Genomic DNA, 13,089 nt, shown 5'->3' on the forward strand with positions numbered 1-13,089 from the left:
ACAGCAGGTCAGGCAGCATCCGAGGAGCAGGAAAATTGACATTGCGGGTAAAAGCCCTTCCTGATGAAAGGCTTTTGTCTGAAACATCGATTTTCCTGCTTCTCGGATGCTGCCTGATCTGCTGTGCTTTTCCAGCACCACTCTAATCTAGACGCTGAAATTTGTACCTGGGCCAGGCCATTTTCTGTATCACTAGAGATTATTCAGCTGTCCGGCTGGCTCATGATTGGGGATGTGGAAGGGTGGACCTGGCACCGGGATCTGGGATTTTACGCAGTAGACTTCTGATAAGCCTGCTGTTGAAAACTTATTGAGTAGGATGTCCTAGCTTGTCAAACAGCAGGAAGATCAAAGTTTGTGAGAAGTGCTCGGGTGCTCGTTGCTGTGGTTCTGTTCGCCGAGCTGGAAGTTTTTGTTGCAAACGTTTCGTCCCCTGTCTAGGTGACATCCTCAGTGCTTGGGAGCTTCCTGTGAAGCGCTTCTGTGGTGTTTCCTCCAGCATTTATAGTGGCCTGTCCCTGCCGCTTCCGGTTGTCAGTTTCAGCTGTCCGCTGTAGTGGCCGGTATATTGGGTCCAGGTCGATGTGTTTGTTGATGGAGTTTAATTCTCCCTAATATCACTCATCCACAAACTCCATCAACAAACACATCGACCTGGACACAATATACCGGCCACTACAGCGGACAGCTGAATCTGACAACCGGAAGCGGCAGGGACCGGCAACTATAATGCCGGAGGAAACACCACAGAAGCGCTTCACAGGAGGCTCCCAAGCACTGAGGATGTCACCTAGACAGGGGACGAAACGTTTGCAACAAAAACTTCCAGCTCTGCGAACAGAACCACAGCAGCAGGAAGATTACCAGTTATAACTCTGTTACGATCATGAATGTAAGAGCATTTGCATGTTTGAGATCTCTCAGACTTGATTCTGCAAACCAAGATCTCTGGATTTGGATAAGTGGCTTACGACCCTATGAGTGGAACACAGCGCATTCCACAACATGACAGGTTGATGAGAAATTCTGCCAATGAGTTCTTGAAGCACAGTCTTGAAATTATTATCTGTTACTGAGCATGGCATATGATGTTCATTGTGTAGCAGTTTAAAGGTATGTCTGCCATCTCCGCAAAGTAACATTTCACCATTTTTCCGTGAAATGAGCATTGCATTATGTTTCTTATGGTGTCATTGCATTTAAGTGATATCATGGTATCTTTAATGATCTCAGTTATTACATGGTAAACAAATTAAACATGGAAAGCGTTCAAATGTATGAGAGGTCTAGATGGCGTTAGAGCAACTGTTCTCCTTGGATGGTTTGAGAACCAGAGGACACACATATAATGAGATTGGAAAATGAACCAAATGCGACAAGAGGAAATGCTTTATACGCCAAATGGTTAGGATCTGGAGCGTATTGCCTGAGAGTGGTGCGGAGGCAGATACATCTGGGGCTTTGTATGAAGGATTTTGATAAGCAACCAAGGAGAAAGAAATCATAGGCAAAGAGTCAGGGAATGGAACAAGCTGTGTCGCCCTTGCAGAGAGCTGGCCGAGATTAAATTGGCTGAATGGTCTACTTTTGTGCTGTAACCATTCTATAACTCAATGTTTCACTTGAGAACTCATTTTTGATTTCTTTTATACTACTCTCTCCTATGTTGTTGAGTTACAGGAGGTGGATTCAGTGGGAGTAATACAGATACTGGAGCTGGAGGATCCAGTTTTGGATCAGAAAAAGGAGACGGTGATGATGTTCTTCCAGACATACAGCCTCCACCTGCATCAAGACCGAGCCCCATGATCGAGTGGCCCAAAGTAGCTATTAATGATAGGAAGTTTGAAACATACACAACAACAGGTACGTAGCTTGAATGAGAAAAGGAGTAAGCTTCACCTTTGCTTTAAAGAACTTTTCCATAAATACATGCACTGGGTTGCATACTGACCTAAGGCTGAGATGGGACAAATTGAAACCTTTGCGACTGACAGAATAAAACTCATTTTGAGGCTGTAGATTATGAAAATTAGTAGAATTTAATTCCTTATTCAAAGAAAAGCAAAAGGAGTGGCAGACTATGAATAAAAACTCAACTTGGATAACAAAGCACTTGTTTGACTGGGAAGGAAAGTAAACTCCAGGTGTTGAGATATTGAGTAGTTAAAAATATTGAAAGAATTTAAACACAATACGATGATGAAATGAATCAAATTGCAGAAAAGAGTCATTGTAAATTAAAACCAAAAATTATGTAGAGACTACAACAAGACAAGTGCTGGATAGTACTGTAATATTAAGGTTCGTGGGATTTACGTATGAAGGAACCAAAACTAAAATGATCATTCTAAAAGATGAAAGACGTAAGCTAAATTTATTTAATATTACATTCCATGACACTGCAATCCTGCTGCTATAAAGTCTGTGGCTTATGTTTCTGATGAAGAAGCAGCGCTTCAAAAGCTAATGATTCCAGATAAATCTGTTGGACTATAAGCTGGTGTTGTGTGATTTTTAACGTAATATTAGGGAGAATTAAGTGACTGTTCATCGTGTCTATAATTACTGATTTTGATATAGGTGTAATTTTCTTTTGAGCAATTTACCTAGTTTTCATGGAGAATGAACAAAGTAGGCCAAGAGGAAAAATTGGTGTAAACAGTAGCAGCTTTTGATGATCGAAGTGGAAATAGAAGGAAGACGCAGCTGACTTAGATTAGATTCACTACACTACAGTGTGGAAACAGGCCCTTCAGCCCAACAAGTCCACACTGACCCTCTGAAAAGCAACCCACCCAGACCAATTCCCCTACATTCACCCCTGACTAATACACCTAACACTATGGGCAATTTAGCGTGGCCAATTCACCTGACCTGCAAATCTTTGGACTGTGGGAGGAAACCGGAGCACCCGGAGGAAATCCACGCAGACACTGGGAGAATGTGCAGACTCCACCCGGGCCCCTGGCGCTGTGAGGCAGCAGTGCTAACCACTGTGCCGCCCCATATGACTTATGGATAGGGCTGAGGCAAACTAAGATTCATTCAGGTCTGTGTAAACAGCACGAGAGATGTGGAATGGAGACTTGCCTTGCTGCTCCTGACAAGGTGATTACTTTGTTGTCTGCACTGCAGCCAGACCATGGAGATAATACTGAATACATTCAAATGTTGTGCCACCTTTCAGCATGTGTGTGTGCCAACTGCCCCGATGCCTGTAAATATTAGACAACTGAATCAGTTTAAGGTTTTTTTTTAGATTGGATATCCTTCACAATGCCAGCTTGCTAATATTCCCTTTCAAAGTTCTAAAAAAGTATCATAACTGAGGTGAAGAATTGAAGATTAATTGGTGTTAGTGGAAATATACTTCACTGTCCGTAGCACATTCAGGAAGAGAGAGAATGAAGGAGGAGATAAGTGCAAGAAAAGAAAGCAGATGAGATAGAATTAATATGACAAATTCTAAGCCATTCAGTTTTAATATTTGGCTGCAGTTTTAATATTTCCTTCAGCTATGTTTTATTTTGCTTTTTTTGTTCCACCACTAGTGACAGTTTTGTCTTTCCTTGAAGGTATAAAATCACAGACTTTAACATTTCAACCTTTCAGCCTGAAAAGCAAGAAGATTTACATGATAGAAGTTACTGTGGGTAAGTAAGAGTATTGCAAGCATTTTGAACTCCACTCTAATCGTATGCTCACAGAAGTAGTGTATATGCTGAGATTATAACGTTTTGTGTCATACGCTTACTACTTCTTCTCCGATAGGAGATCAGAGCCAAACAGGAAAAGCACAACTTTTCCTCTTCATGAATGAAGCTCCGCGAGGATTGTCATGTGAAGTGCGACCCAGCATTGGATCAGAGATTCTGACACATTATAGCATGTTCTGTACTTCAGGCAGGAAGGTGAGATTGTAGTGTTTAAAAAAAAATCATCAGTTTAGAAAATATGCATTTGCTAAAGGCACCAGATATCCTGTTAGTTGCACATCATAATTGTACAATTGTACTTTAATTATATTCAGGTTGAGGGCATGAAATATGGCTTCATTTGAGCACAAATAAAGAAACAAAGTGGGTCTTGTGGTGCAGTGGTAATGCCCCCTATCTCCAGGGCAGAAAGTTTGGGTTCAAATCTCACCTGTCCTGGATTTGTGTTACATGTCTGAACAAGTTGATTAAAAATAATTCTTTAAAGAAAAGCAATTTAACTGTGGTATGGTTGAGTTAGCAAGTTAATGCAGGTACTTGCAGTGTTTCATTCAGTAAAACAAAGTGAGACTAATTAGCTTCAGCATTATCCTTCATGAACTGACTTTCCAGATTACAGCACATCAGAATATCAAAGAAAAACCGAAAGAACTGCGGATGCTATAAATCAGAAACAAAAACAGAAGTTACTGGAAAAACTCAGCAGATCTGGCAGCATCTGTGAAGAGAAATCAAAGTTAACATTTTAGGTCTGGTGGCCCTTCCTCAGAACTCACTTCAGAATATGAAAGGTTAGGCTCAAACCTTGAACAAATGCTCCATCATTTGCTCCCTTTTAAAAGATGAAGGACAAAACCTGTTCACATAGTTGAATCCAATTCCTGAACAATCCTGGTCGAGTCACTGCTCTCATGTTCATTCTTCTGTTTTTATCAGTGCTCAATGGCTTTTGACACTTGAAACAGTTTTTGAAAAGGTGGCCATTGTTATTCTATTTTAAAGGCTGATGAAATGATAGAAGATGTTGGAAATTCTGAGTAGATTTTGCAACTTCTGTGGTTTGTCTCTGCAGATGTTGCCAGGCTCATATGTAATATCTGGGGGTACCCTTTCACTTTTAATTCCAAGACTGAAGTTATTTACAATTATAGACTGAGTTTGAGAGAGACGATCTAAAGTTTACTCGTCGTGATTAGTTACAAGACCCATTCCAGTTTCCCATATGTTTTCACAAGTGTTGCAAAGTTTAGTAAGTTTATTGTAACAAGTACAAAAGAAATAATACTTAATAAAAGTTTTCACTCAATCCACTTTGGGATGCCAGTCTGTGATATTGATCAATTAGACATCGGTCCCTTTTCTGTTCTGTTGGTTGATGTTCTCCTCCTATGTTGTCATTCCTTTCTTGTACATTGAAATCCTAAGAACCACCCTTGGTAGCTTTTACCCTTGTAGTTTCTACTCCCTAGGCATGATCAGAGGAATCTTGAACTCCAATTGATCAATCTCACATTATCTAGGTGGCTTCTTTTAAAGTAATGGTCATCTTAATGGTATCATTTCCTTCTTTAATATGTCGATCCCTTTTCTAATGGCTAGTGTCTCTTTACTCCTCAACTCCATAGATCTCTACCAAGATAACACTGCACAATTTAATTGTCTGTCTAATGTATGGAGTGCCACCCTTCATGATTAACCAGCATCCTAAATGTCACATCTGAATCAAATTCAGAAGAGTTGGAAAATATCTAGACTCAGCACAACTGAGCTGAATTCTGAAGTACTACTCATAGGTCTGTTGCATCAAAGTTACAAAACCAATCCAATTCAAAACAAAGCTGGGTCTTTAAATAAAAACATTTTACATCAAAGCATTCTTACATTTGTCAGCCTATATTTACTTGAACTTGAGCCATAAAAGTGGCATGAAAGCATAAATATTAATTTCTCACTTGCTTAATCCAATCTTAAATTAGCTGAATTAAGGGGCTATGGAATGTCCTTCATCATCTACCTCGTACATCTGTCTCAGGTAATTTCTGCTCTGCACTCATAGAATCACAGATGTACAGCACGGAAACAGACCCTTCAGTCCAACTCGTCCATGCCAATCAGATATCCCAAACCAATCTAATCCCATTTGCCTGCACTTGGCCCATATCCCTCTAAACCCTTTTTCTATTCATATACCCATCAGATACCTTTTAAATGTTGTAATTGTACCAGCCTCCACCACCTCCTCTGGCAACTCATTCCATTCATGCACTGCCCTCTGCATAAAAATGTTGCCCCCTAAGGTCCCTTTTATGTTTTCTGTGATAATTTACAATAACTAAAAAGAATTAGGGTCATTCAATTCCCTCACTGCACTGGGAAGTAATCATTTCAAAATATAGATATTCCTACAATACCTTGAGTAACTGGACTCCAAATGCCGGTGTATCAAAAATTGGTGGAATGCCATGAGGTGTATATAAAATTAAAGCATTCCTTTGTTTATGAGCATTAATATTTAGCAAAAGTAATTGCCTTTAATGGACCTGAAATAGCATGGATTAGGGTGACATAGATCTATTAATATTTACAGTTACAGTTCAGATGTTTCTATTGGCTGCTGATCCTAACTCCTTATGTACTCTTATTTAGTATCTCAGGTTAGAGGTCCTAGTCCAATTCTTACATATCATGTTCAGTAAACCTTGTCATGATACTGACAAAATCAATAACATACAGAGAAGTAAACTGTATATATTGCGGCTTTGATTTGTTAATCCTCTAATGTCCAAGCAAGGATTGTTACCTTTGAGAACTTTCGTTTCTAACACATACATCTTGATCCTTGCCCTGTGCACTTCTCAGAAATATTTCAGAACAACACACTGTAGTTATCTTTCAATCTCTTAGAGTTTAAAAATACTGTTGTCTTAAAATGAATGTACTGCTTGACTGGATATTTTCTATCTTATTGAAGGATCTGCATTATGAGTACAGCTACAGCGTTGGCAATTCAACTGAAACAATCCTGTATGATGGAAGAGATCATGAATATTACTTTAATTTACCTGCTGGTGAAGCAACTGATGAATATAAATGTAAGACTTATCTAAGAAACAACTGCTAATTACATTGGCAATTTGATAGATATAATGTGCTGAGGCTGTTAATGACTCATTGAGAAATCCAGAGATGATGAAGAAGTGAGCAAGAATTCAATATGCAGTCTTCCCTAGTGGACTGAATTACCAGATTAGGAAGTCTGCTTTGAGAAAAGTAAGATGCTAATGTTGCACATTTTCTTAACAAGTAGCGAGGGGAGGGATAGATGGTGATTAAGGTACAAAATATAACCTTTCCACACTTGATTCATAGGATTATCATCTTCTAAATTTTCTTTCATGGGCACAATCAATTTGTAAAGGAACAAAATGTGTTTGTTTGGTCAGGGAGTGGAAAACATCTATCATAAACTAAACATTTGACTCAAGATCATTGAATGAGAATTTCCTGGCTTTTGAATCAATAGTTTTTTAGTTTTAGTATTAAGTTCTACATTACAGTTACCTGCAAATGCTTTGTGGATTTGTGGGTACACTTTGTATTCTATGTGGTTTAGTTAAGAGTCTGAGATCTGAGTTACAGCATCATAGTTCTGTTTCACTGTTTCATATTAATCTTTTAATGGTTTTCCATTTCATCGCAGACCAACATTGCTGGTGCCAATGGCCTTCATGCTGTCTTTTGTATTTATCAAGTAGAGGAAAAAGCTCTAGAGGTCAAAACTTGGCCACACATCACTCTTGTTTTCCACTTCACATTTTCCCATAATGGCATATTCGTGGTCAAGTTTGATGTTTGAACAGCAACATAATCTCTTGTCATTTATTTTGCATTCGTTCATGGTTGTGGGCATTGCTGGAAAGGCCAGTATTGATAACTCATTCTGAAGTGGCCTTGAGTAGCTGATGGTTCAAGACATTCCTGACTTAAAACTTAATGGTTTACCAGTCATTTTCAGAGGGAAGTTGAAAAGACTGCTCCATTTCTGTGCATCTGGCCTAACCTGTTTTGATTTCCTTCCCTGGAGGACATGAGTGAAACAGATGAGCTTGTAACAACAAATTGTTAGGTCCATAGCATCATCATCAATGAACTTTTCATTCCATGATTAATTCAGTTAAAGTCCCCTATCTGCCATGTTAGAATTTGAATTTCTGTCTGGATCTAATGATAGTCCATGCCTCTGGAGTGCAAGTATCCAAACCATGAACCATGCGCCAAATTCAATGTGCCTTTCAACAGTCTTGTTAAATTGTTTCCCTCTGTGATTTATTGTTTCACACTGTCTGTACTAATTTGGTTTAGTCTCTGTTCATATTTCTCTACTTCTGCAGTGACAATCAACACTGTGATCACTGACCTTCTCGGATCTAAAACCAAGCCATGTCCGGTTACTCCGATTGTTTTACCAAGAATTAAAACAGATGAAGAACTGTGAGTGAATGAGTCTATTCTGAAAAAAAATGTATTTTGTTTCCACTTCCAGAGATTTGCCTAAGAGCATAAATAAGGGCAAGAGTATACCATCCAGCTCTTCAATCCTGCTACCTCATTCAAGGAGATCAAGGTTGATCTTCCAGTTGAGCACCATTTTCCTGCACTATCCCCACGCTCTTGATGTTTTTAATATGTAGAAACCTTTTCCTTTTTGCATACCTATAATGTTTTTATTAATTAACTCATGGGATTTGAGTGTCACTGGCTAGCCAGTGTTTATTGACCATCCCGAGTTGCCTTTGAGTAGGTGCTGGAGAGCTGCCTTCTTGAACTGCTGCAGTCCATCTGCTTAGGGAGAGAATTGCATTGAGGGTGGGAATTCCAGGGTTTTGACCCAGTGACAGCATAGGAATGGCAGTATATTTCCAAGTCTGGATGATGAGGAGTTTGGAGGGGAATTGTAGGTGGTGTCCCCATGTATCTGCTGCTGTTGTCCTTCTAGATAGGACACATCATAGGCTTGGAAGGTGCCATCAAAGGAACTTTTAAAATCTGCTTTATGTTTCTCACTTTTTTTTTTGTTGTATTCAGTTTTCCAATTTTTTGTAATTTTTTTCTTTGTCCTCCTTTGCAGATTTATGAATTCCTCCTAGGCCTCATGCTTATCATTATTTTCTGTCATATTTACTGCCTTTTCCTTTAATCTAATACAACATTAAACTTAATTTTTTAGGTGCTGTTAGAACACTTTGGCTGGACTTTTGTGATTTAAAGAGATGTATATTTGTTGTAAACAATGTATTGATTCTTTAAATGTTAGCTATTACTTATCTACCATCATGCTGAGAAACATAAGGCTGAAATTCCCCACAATTTGGCAAACTGCCAAGTTTGAATAGATTATTTCTTTCCGTGAGCTCTAGTGGTTTTCTTGAGTAATTTTACAGGAGGTATGTGCCACACCTCCATGGCACTGCTCTCATGCTCAGCAGCAGTACAAGTGCTTGCCAATGTCAGGGCCCTCTGGCATTCATCTTACCAGTGCCATGCTGAAAGCCTAGTGGTACACCATTTCAAACACCGTAAGCCAGGAATTGTCATTCACTGTTCCAGTGCGAGGATTTTCAAGGGCACATTGGCAGTTTGGCTTGGAGAGAGGAGTTGGAGATCTTGATGGACGGGTCGGTGGGAAAGGCGAGCTGTCCTCTTTAACTCAGGGTCATCAGAGGAGACCATGATACCAGACTTTGCTAGCCTTGTCTAAAGTTGACACTCAGGCCACTACCATTATCACACTCTGGTGGAATGTCTGGCAATGTAGGAAGGAGGTGAATAACCTTCTGCACTCTGAAGAAGTGCCATCATCTTCGGTCTAGTACTTTGCACTCATCTAACTCTGCTACTGTACAGTCCTTCCACCAAGGCCAATGGTCTACCACTTTTACTCTTGAATGCAGCATCTTTCCCGAACAGCTCTCTCCTATTCCATTCTTGCCAAATTACTTATCCTTTCCTGATCTCTGCACTTCCTACTCACTCACTCACTCAGGCCATCTCACCACCTGCAACATCACTTACAGCTTACTGAATCACTCCCTTCGACCCATTGCAAGAAATAAAATGCCAAGAAGGCTGAGCTGTGTGGTGGAATGGCTGGGATAGGTGGTGGGGTGGGCCAGGATGGGTGGTATGGTGGTCTGGTCACCCCATCCCCTATGAGAAGAGAAAGCTTGAATGAAATGAGCAGAAAAGACTCAAGTTCACGGGGTGATGCTTAGACCATCTTGTCCTGGAAACCACAAAAAACTCAATGTCAAGTCGGGCACCACTCTCCCATGACCACCACCGTGAACGTATTCTTAACATGTTGAAGGTTCTCACCCTGCTGCACACTCCTTTGTCTTCTGAGGCACCAGTAGCATCCAAGGAATATTTCCCTGGAAGAGACTAGCCTGTCTGGCCATCATCTGCTCTTCCACCTTGGACAAAGCATCAGCAAGGCTGTTTCCTGCAGCCTCCAGTCACTCAGATATCAATACCTTGGCAGTCATGTGACGTGGATTAGAATTGGCAGCACTTTCTGGTGAGCACATTCTGTCATGTCTCTACAGCTGGCTGAGGAAGAAATGCCCCAGGCCACTGACATTCAGAGGATGGCTGGAGACCAGGAACCTGCACACCTCCAGGCAGGAGAGGAACTAGTGGTGTCAGCCATTCATAATTTCATCCATATGCACAGACATTAACCTGAATAGCAGGCAGATATGTCAGAGGTTGGAGGAATCTATCAATGCTATCTCTACTGTGCCCGCTGTGGCAGTGGATGTCTGAGGTTGTCCATAGACAGAATGAAAACTGCCATGGAGAGCCAAGTCTAGCAGAACTCTCAGTGGCTGCTGGAGGTGCCTGTTGACCTGTACTTGATTGTTATAACCACTGGTGTTCAGCACCAACAGCGAGGTAATAAGAAGACAAGGGATTTTGACTTCATTGCAGATGCTCCTTCCTCATGAAGAGACAGGGTGGTGCCACCTAGCACCCAGATAGAGGGGGAGCCACATCCAGGGCCCACAGTAGTCTCCTGTCAGGGCACTTCAGAAGTGTCCCCCTCCTTAATTTCCATGCTGCCTCCAATCCTCAATCTTGTGGAAGATACAGTTACAAATATCTGCATGGTCATCACATGAAAATTCCAATGCCATCAGTTTCCACTAGATAGCAGACTCCTCCCAGACCAGTTGTGGACCTCAGAATTGCACATAGATGTAATTGGAGAAACAGGAGAATAAAACTATTTTGGGAGTAGATAGATGGCAATGTCATATTTGTAAATTTATATTCACATTATATCTGAAATAACGAAACTAGAAAGAATCCAAGATGGAGAACAGGAAAAATTTCTGGCTGTAACAGCTGCTCCTTTATTTAGGTGCAAGAGGTGATTTCCTCAAATTCCAGGAGCAGCAATTACTGTTTCATATTCTGTTGCATTATTTGGAACTTTGGGGAAAAAAAAGTCAAAACAACAGCAGTTTTAAAAGGGAGAAAAACAGACAAAGGAAACACCTGGTGAGGTTGGTGTAGGAGAGAGAGAGAGAAAAAGAAACTTCACAGCAGGAAACCTGCACAGTTACTGCCTTTGCTGTTTGAATTCATGTATCGCTGGACATCGGAGTGCATCTAGGAAAATTAACAAACAGTGAAATTCACAACTGATCTTGGAAGAACCGTTTGGGTGAAGTTCACAGCACAGAAGCAGATAAGTGTATTGTTTTAAGTGGGACCTACAGAAAGTCTGCAGTAGTGAGTAGATTGGGTTCTTTCTTGATTGTATGTTTTTGAGATATGTCTCTTGATTAAACTTAAAATATAAGCCATAATTATTAATTTAACCTGGCGTAGTGTTTTGTAGAGGAATAAGACGGTGTTATTTTCTGGCTCTGTAGATTATGAAGGAGGGGAGGCTGAGGGGTGACCTTATAGAGATTTACAAAATTGAGGTGCATGGATAGGATAAATAGATAAAGTCTTTTCCCTGGGGTGGAGGAGTCCAAACCTAGAGGGCATAGGTTTAGGGTGAGAGGGGAAAGATATAAAAGGGACCTATGGGGCAACTTTCTCACACAGAGGGTGGTACGTGTATGGAATGAGCTGCCAGAGGCAGTGGTGGAGGCTGATACAATTGCAACATTTAAAAGGCATTTGGATGGGTATATGAATAGGAAGGGTTTGGAGGGATATGGGCTGGGTGCTGGCAGGTGGGACTAGATCGGGTTGGACCAAAGCATTTGTTTCCATGCTGTACATCTCTATGATTCCATAACTGTGCTTAGCATCACTAGACGTTAGAATCATGTCTGAAGGAGTGCTTTTGTTTCCCTAGTGTCAACTGTAGCATATAACATCCTAGCATAACTGACTGTGGGGGCATCAGATGTTGTGGCATCTTACAACAGTTAGATGTACTTGAGAATAAAAAGAGTATGCTTGTTTTTCCAGCATCAACTCATTAACAGTCAGTGAATAAAGATTTTACCCAACCCATTCCGGTCCTGCCTGGTGTGTTCTGCTTCCTGTCATGATGAAGGAGATGCTGCTTCCTCATATGATGAAGGAGTTGATCCTCCAGCTTAACCTCCATCTTCCTCCTCGGAGGAATGCTGCTCAACATTTTTCACTTCCTAATTTGCATAGTCTATTTGTCCGGAGCACAGTATGTCAGCGTGGTGTGGTACACTCTGTAGATTCAGACCTCTCCACCAGAAAATCATCTTAAGGAGATACATCATCTGGCCCTTTCTGGCCTCCGTGTTTATTCAACGGCAGTCAGGAGGTTGTTTAATGGAACCATCAGCCATGACTGGAGAACATAGCCCTCTTCTTCCAAGAATTACACAAGTTCTTAAAGACATCAGTATCATAGAAGCTTCCAAAGCAGCTGGCACTAACTTCTAAGATGTGTTTGTGATGAGCACAGGTGACTTGTATATTTGCGGAGTAGAACCTTTTCCTATTAACGAAGTTAGTCATATTTTGATATGGTGCTCTCAATGCAAAGTGTGCACAGTCTATAGTGCACCTGGAATGCCTAGATTGCTTGTGTCATCGTCCACATTGTGCCTAGATCTCTAATTACCTATCTGAACACTGCTTGAGGTAAACATGCAGATTTCTATGATTACTGATGTCTTTTATTTGTAATTTATGGTGCCACATTAATTTTTTGTGGAGTTTGCACATGCTCCCTGTATCTGCGTGGGTTTCCTCTGGGTGCTCCGGTTTCCTCCCACAGTCCAAAGATGTGCAAGTCAGGTGAATTGGCCATGCTAAATTGCCCATAAGTTAGGTGCGTTAGTCAGAGGGAAATGGGTGGGTT

General features: G+C 40.8%; 1 protein-coding gene across 1 annotated transcript in view; it reads left to right on the forward strand.

The window, feature by feature from the left end:
* LOC122550249 (polycystic kidney disease protein 1-like 1) overlaps positions 1-13,089 on the forward strand; it is a 291,308-nt gene that overhangs the window by 168,892 nt on the left and 109,327 nt on the right. Inside the window, exons 28-32 of the mRNA XM_043691004.1 lie at positions 1,681-1,866; positions 3,579-3,656; positions 3,775-3,914; positions 6,691-6,811; positions 8,111-8,210. Of these exons, the coding sequence (XP_043546939.1) occupies positions 1,681-1,866; positions 3,579-3,656; positions 3,775-3,914; positions 6,691-6,811; positions 8,111-8,210 (625 nt within the window). The remainder of the gene's footprint in view (positions 1-1,680; positions 1,867-3,578; positions 3,657-3,774; positions 3,915-6,690; positions 6,812-8,110; positions 8,211-13,089) is intronic.

This window comes from Chiloscyllium plagiosum, chromosome 5 (genome assembly GCF_004010195.1).
Source record: "Chiloscyllium plagiosum isolate BGI_BamShark_2017 chromosome 5, ASM401019v2, whole genome shotgun sequence".
Taxonomy (NCBI): domain Eukaryota; kingdom Metazoa; phylum Chordata; class Chondrichthyes; order Orectolobiformes; family Hemiscylliidae; genus Chiloscyllium; species Chiloscyllium plagiosum.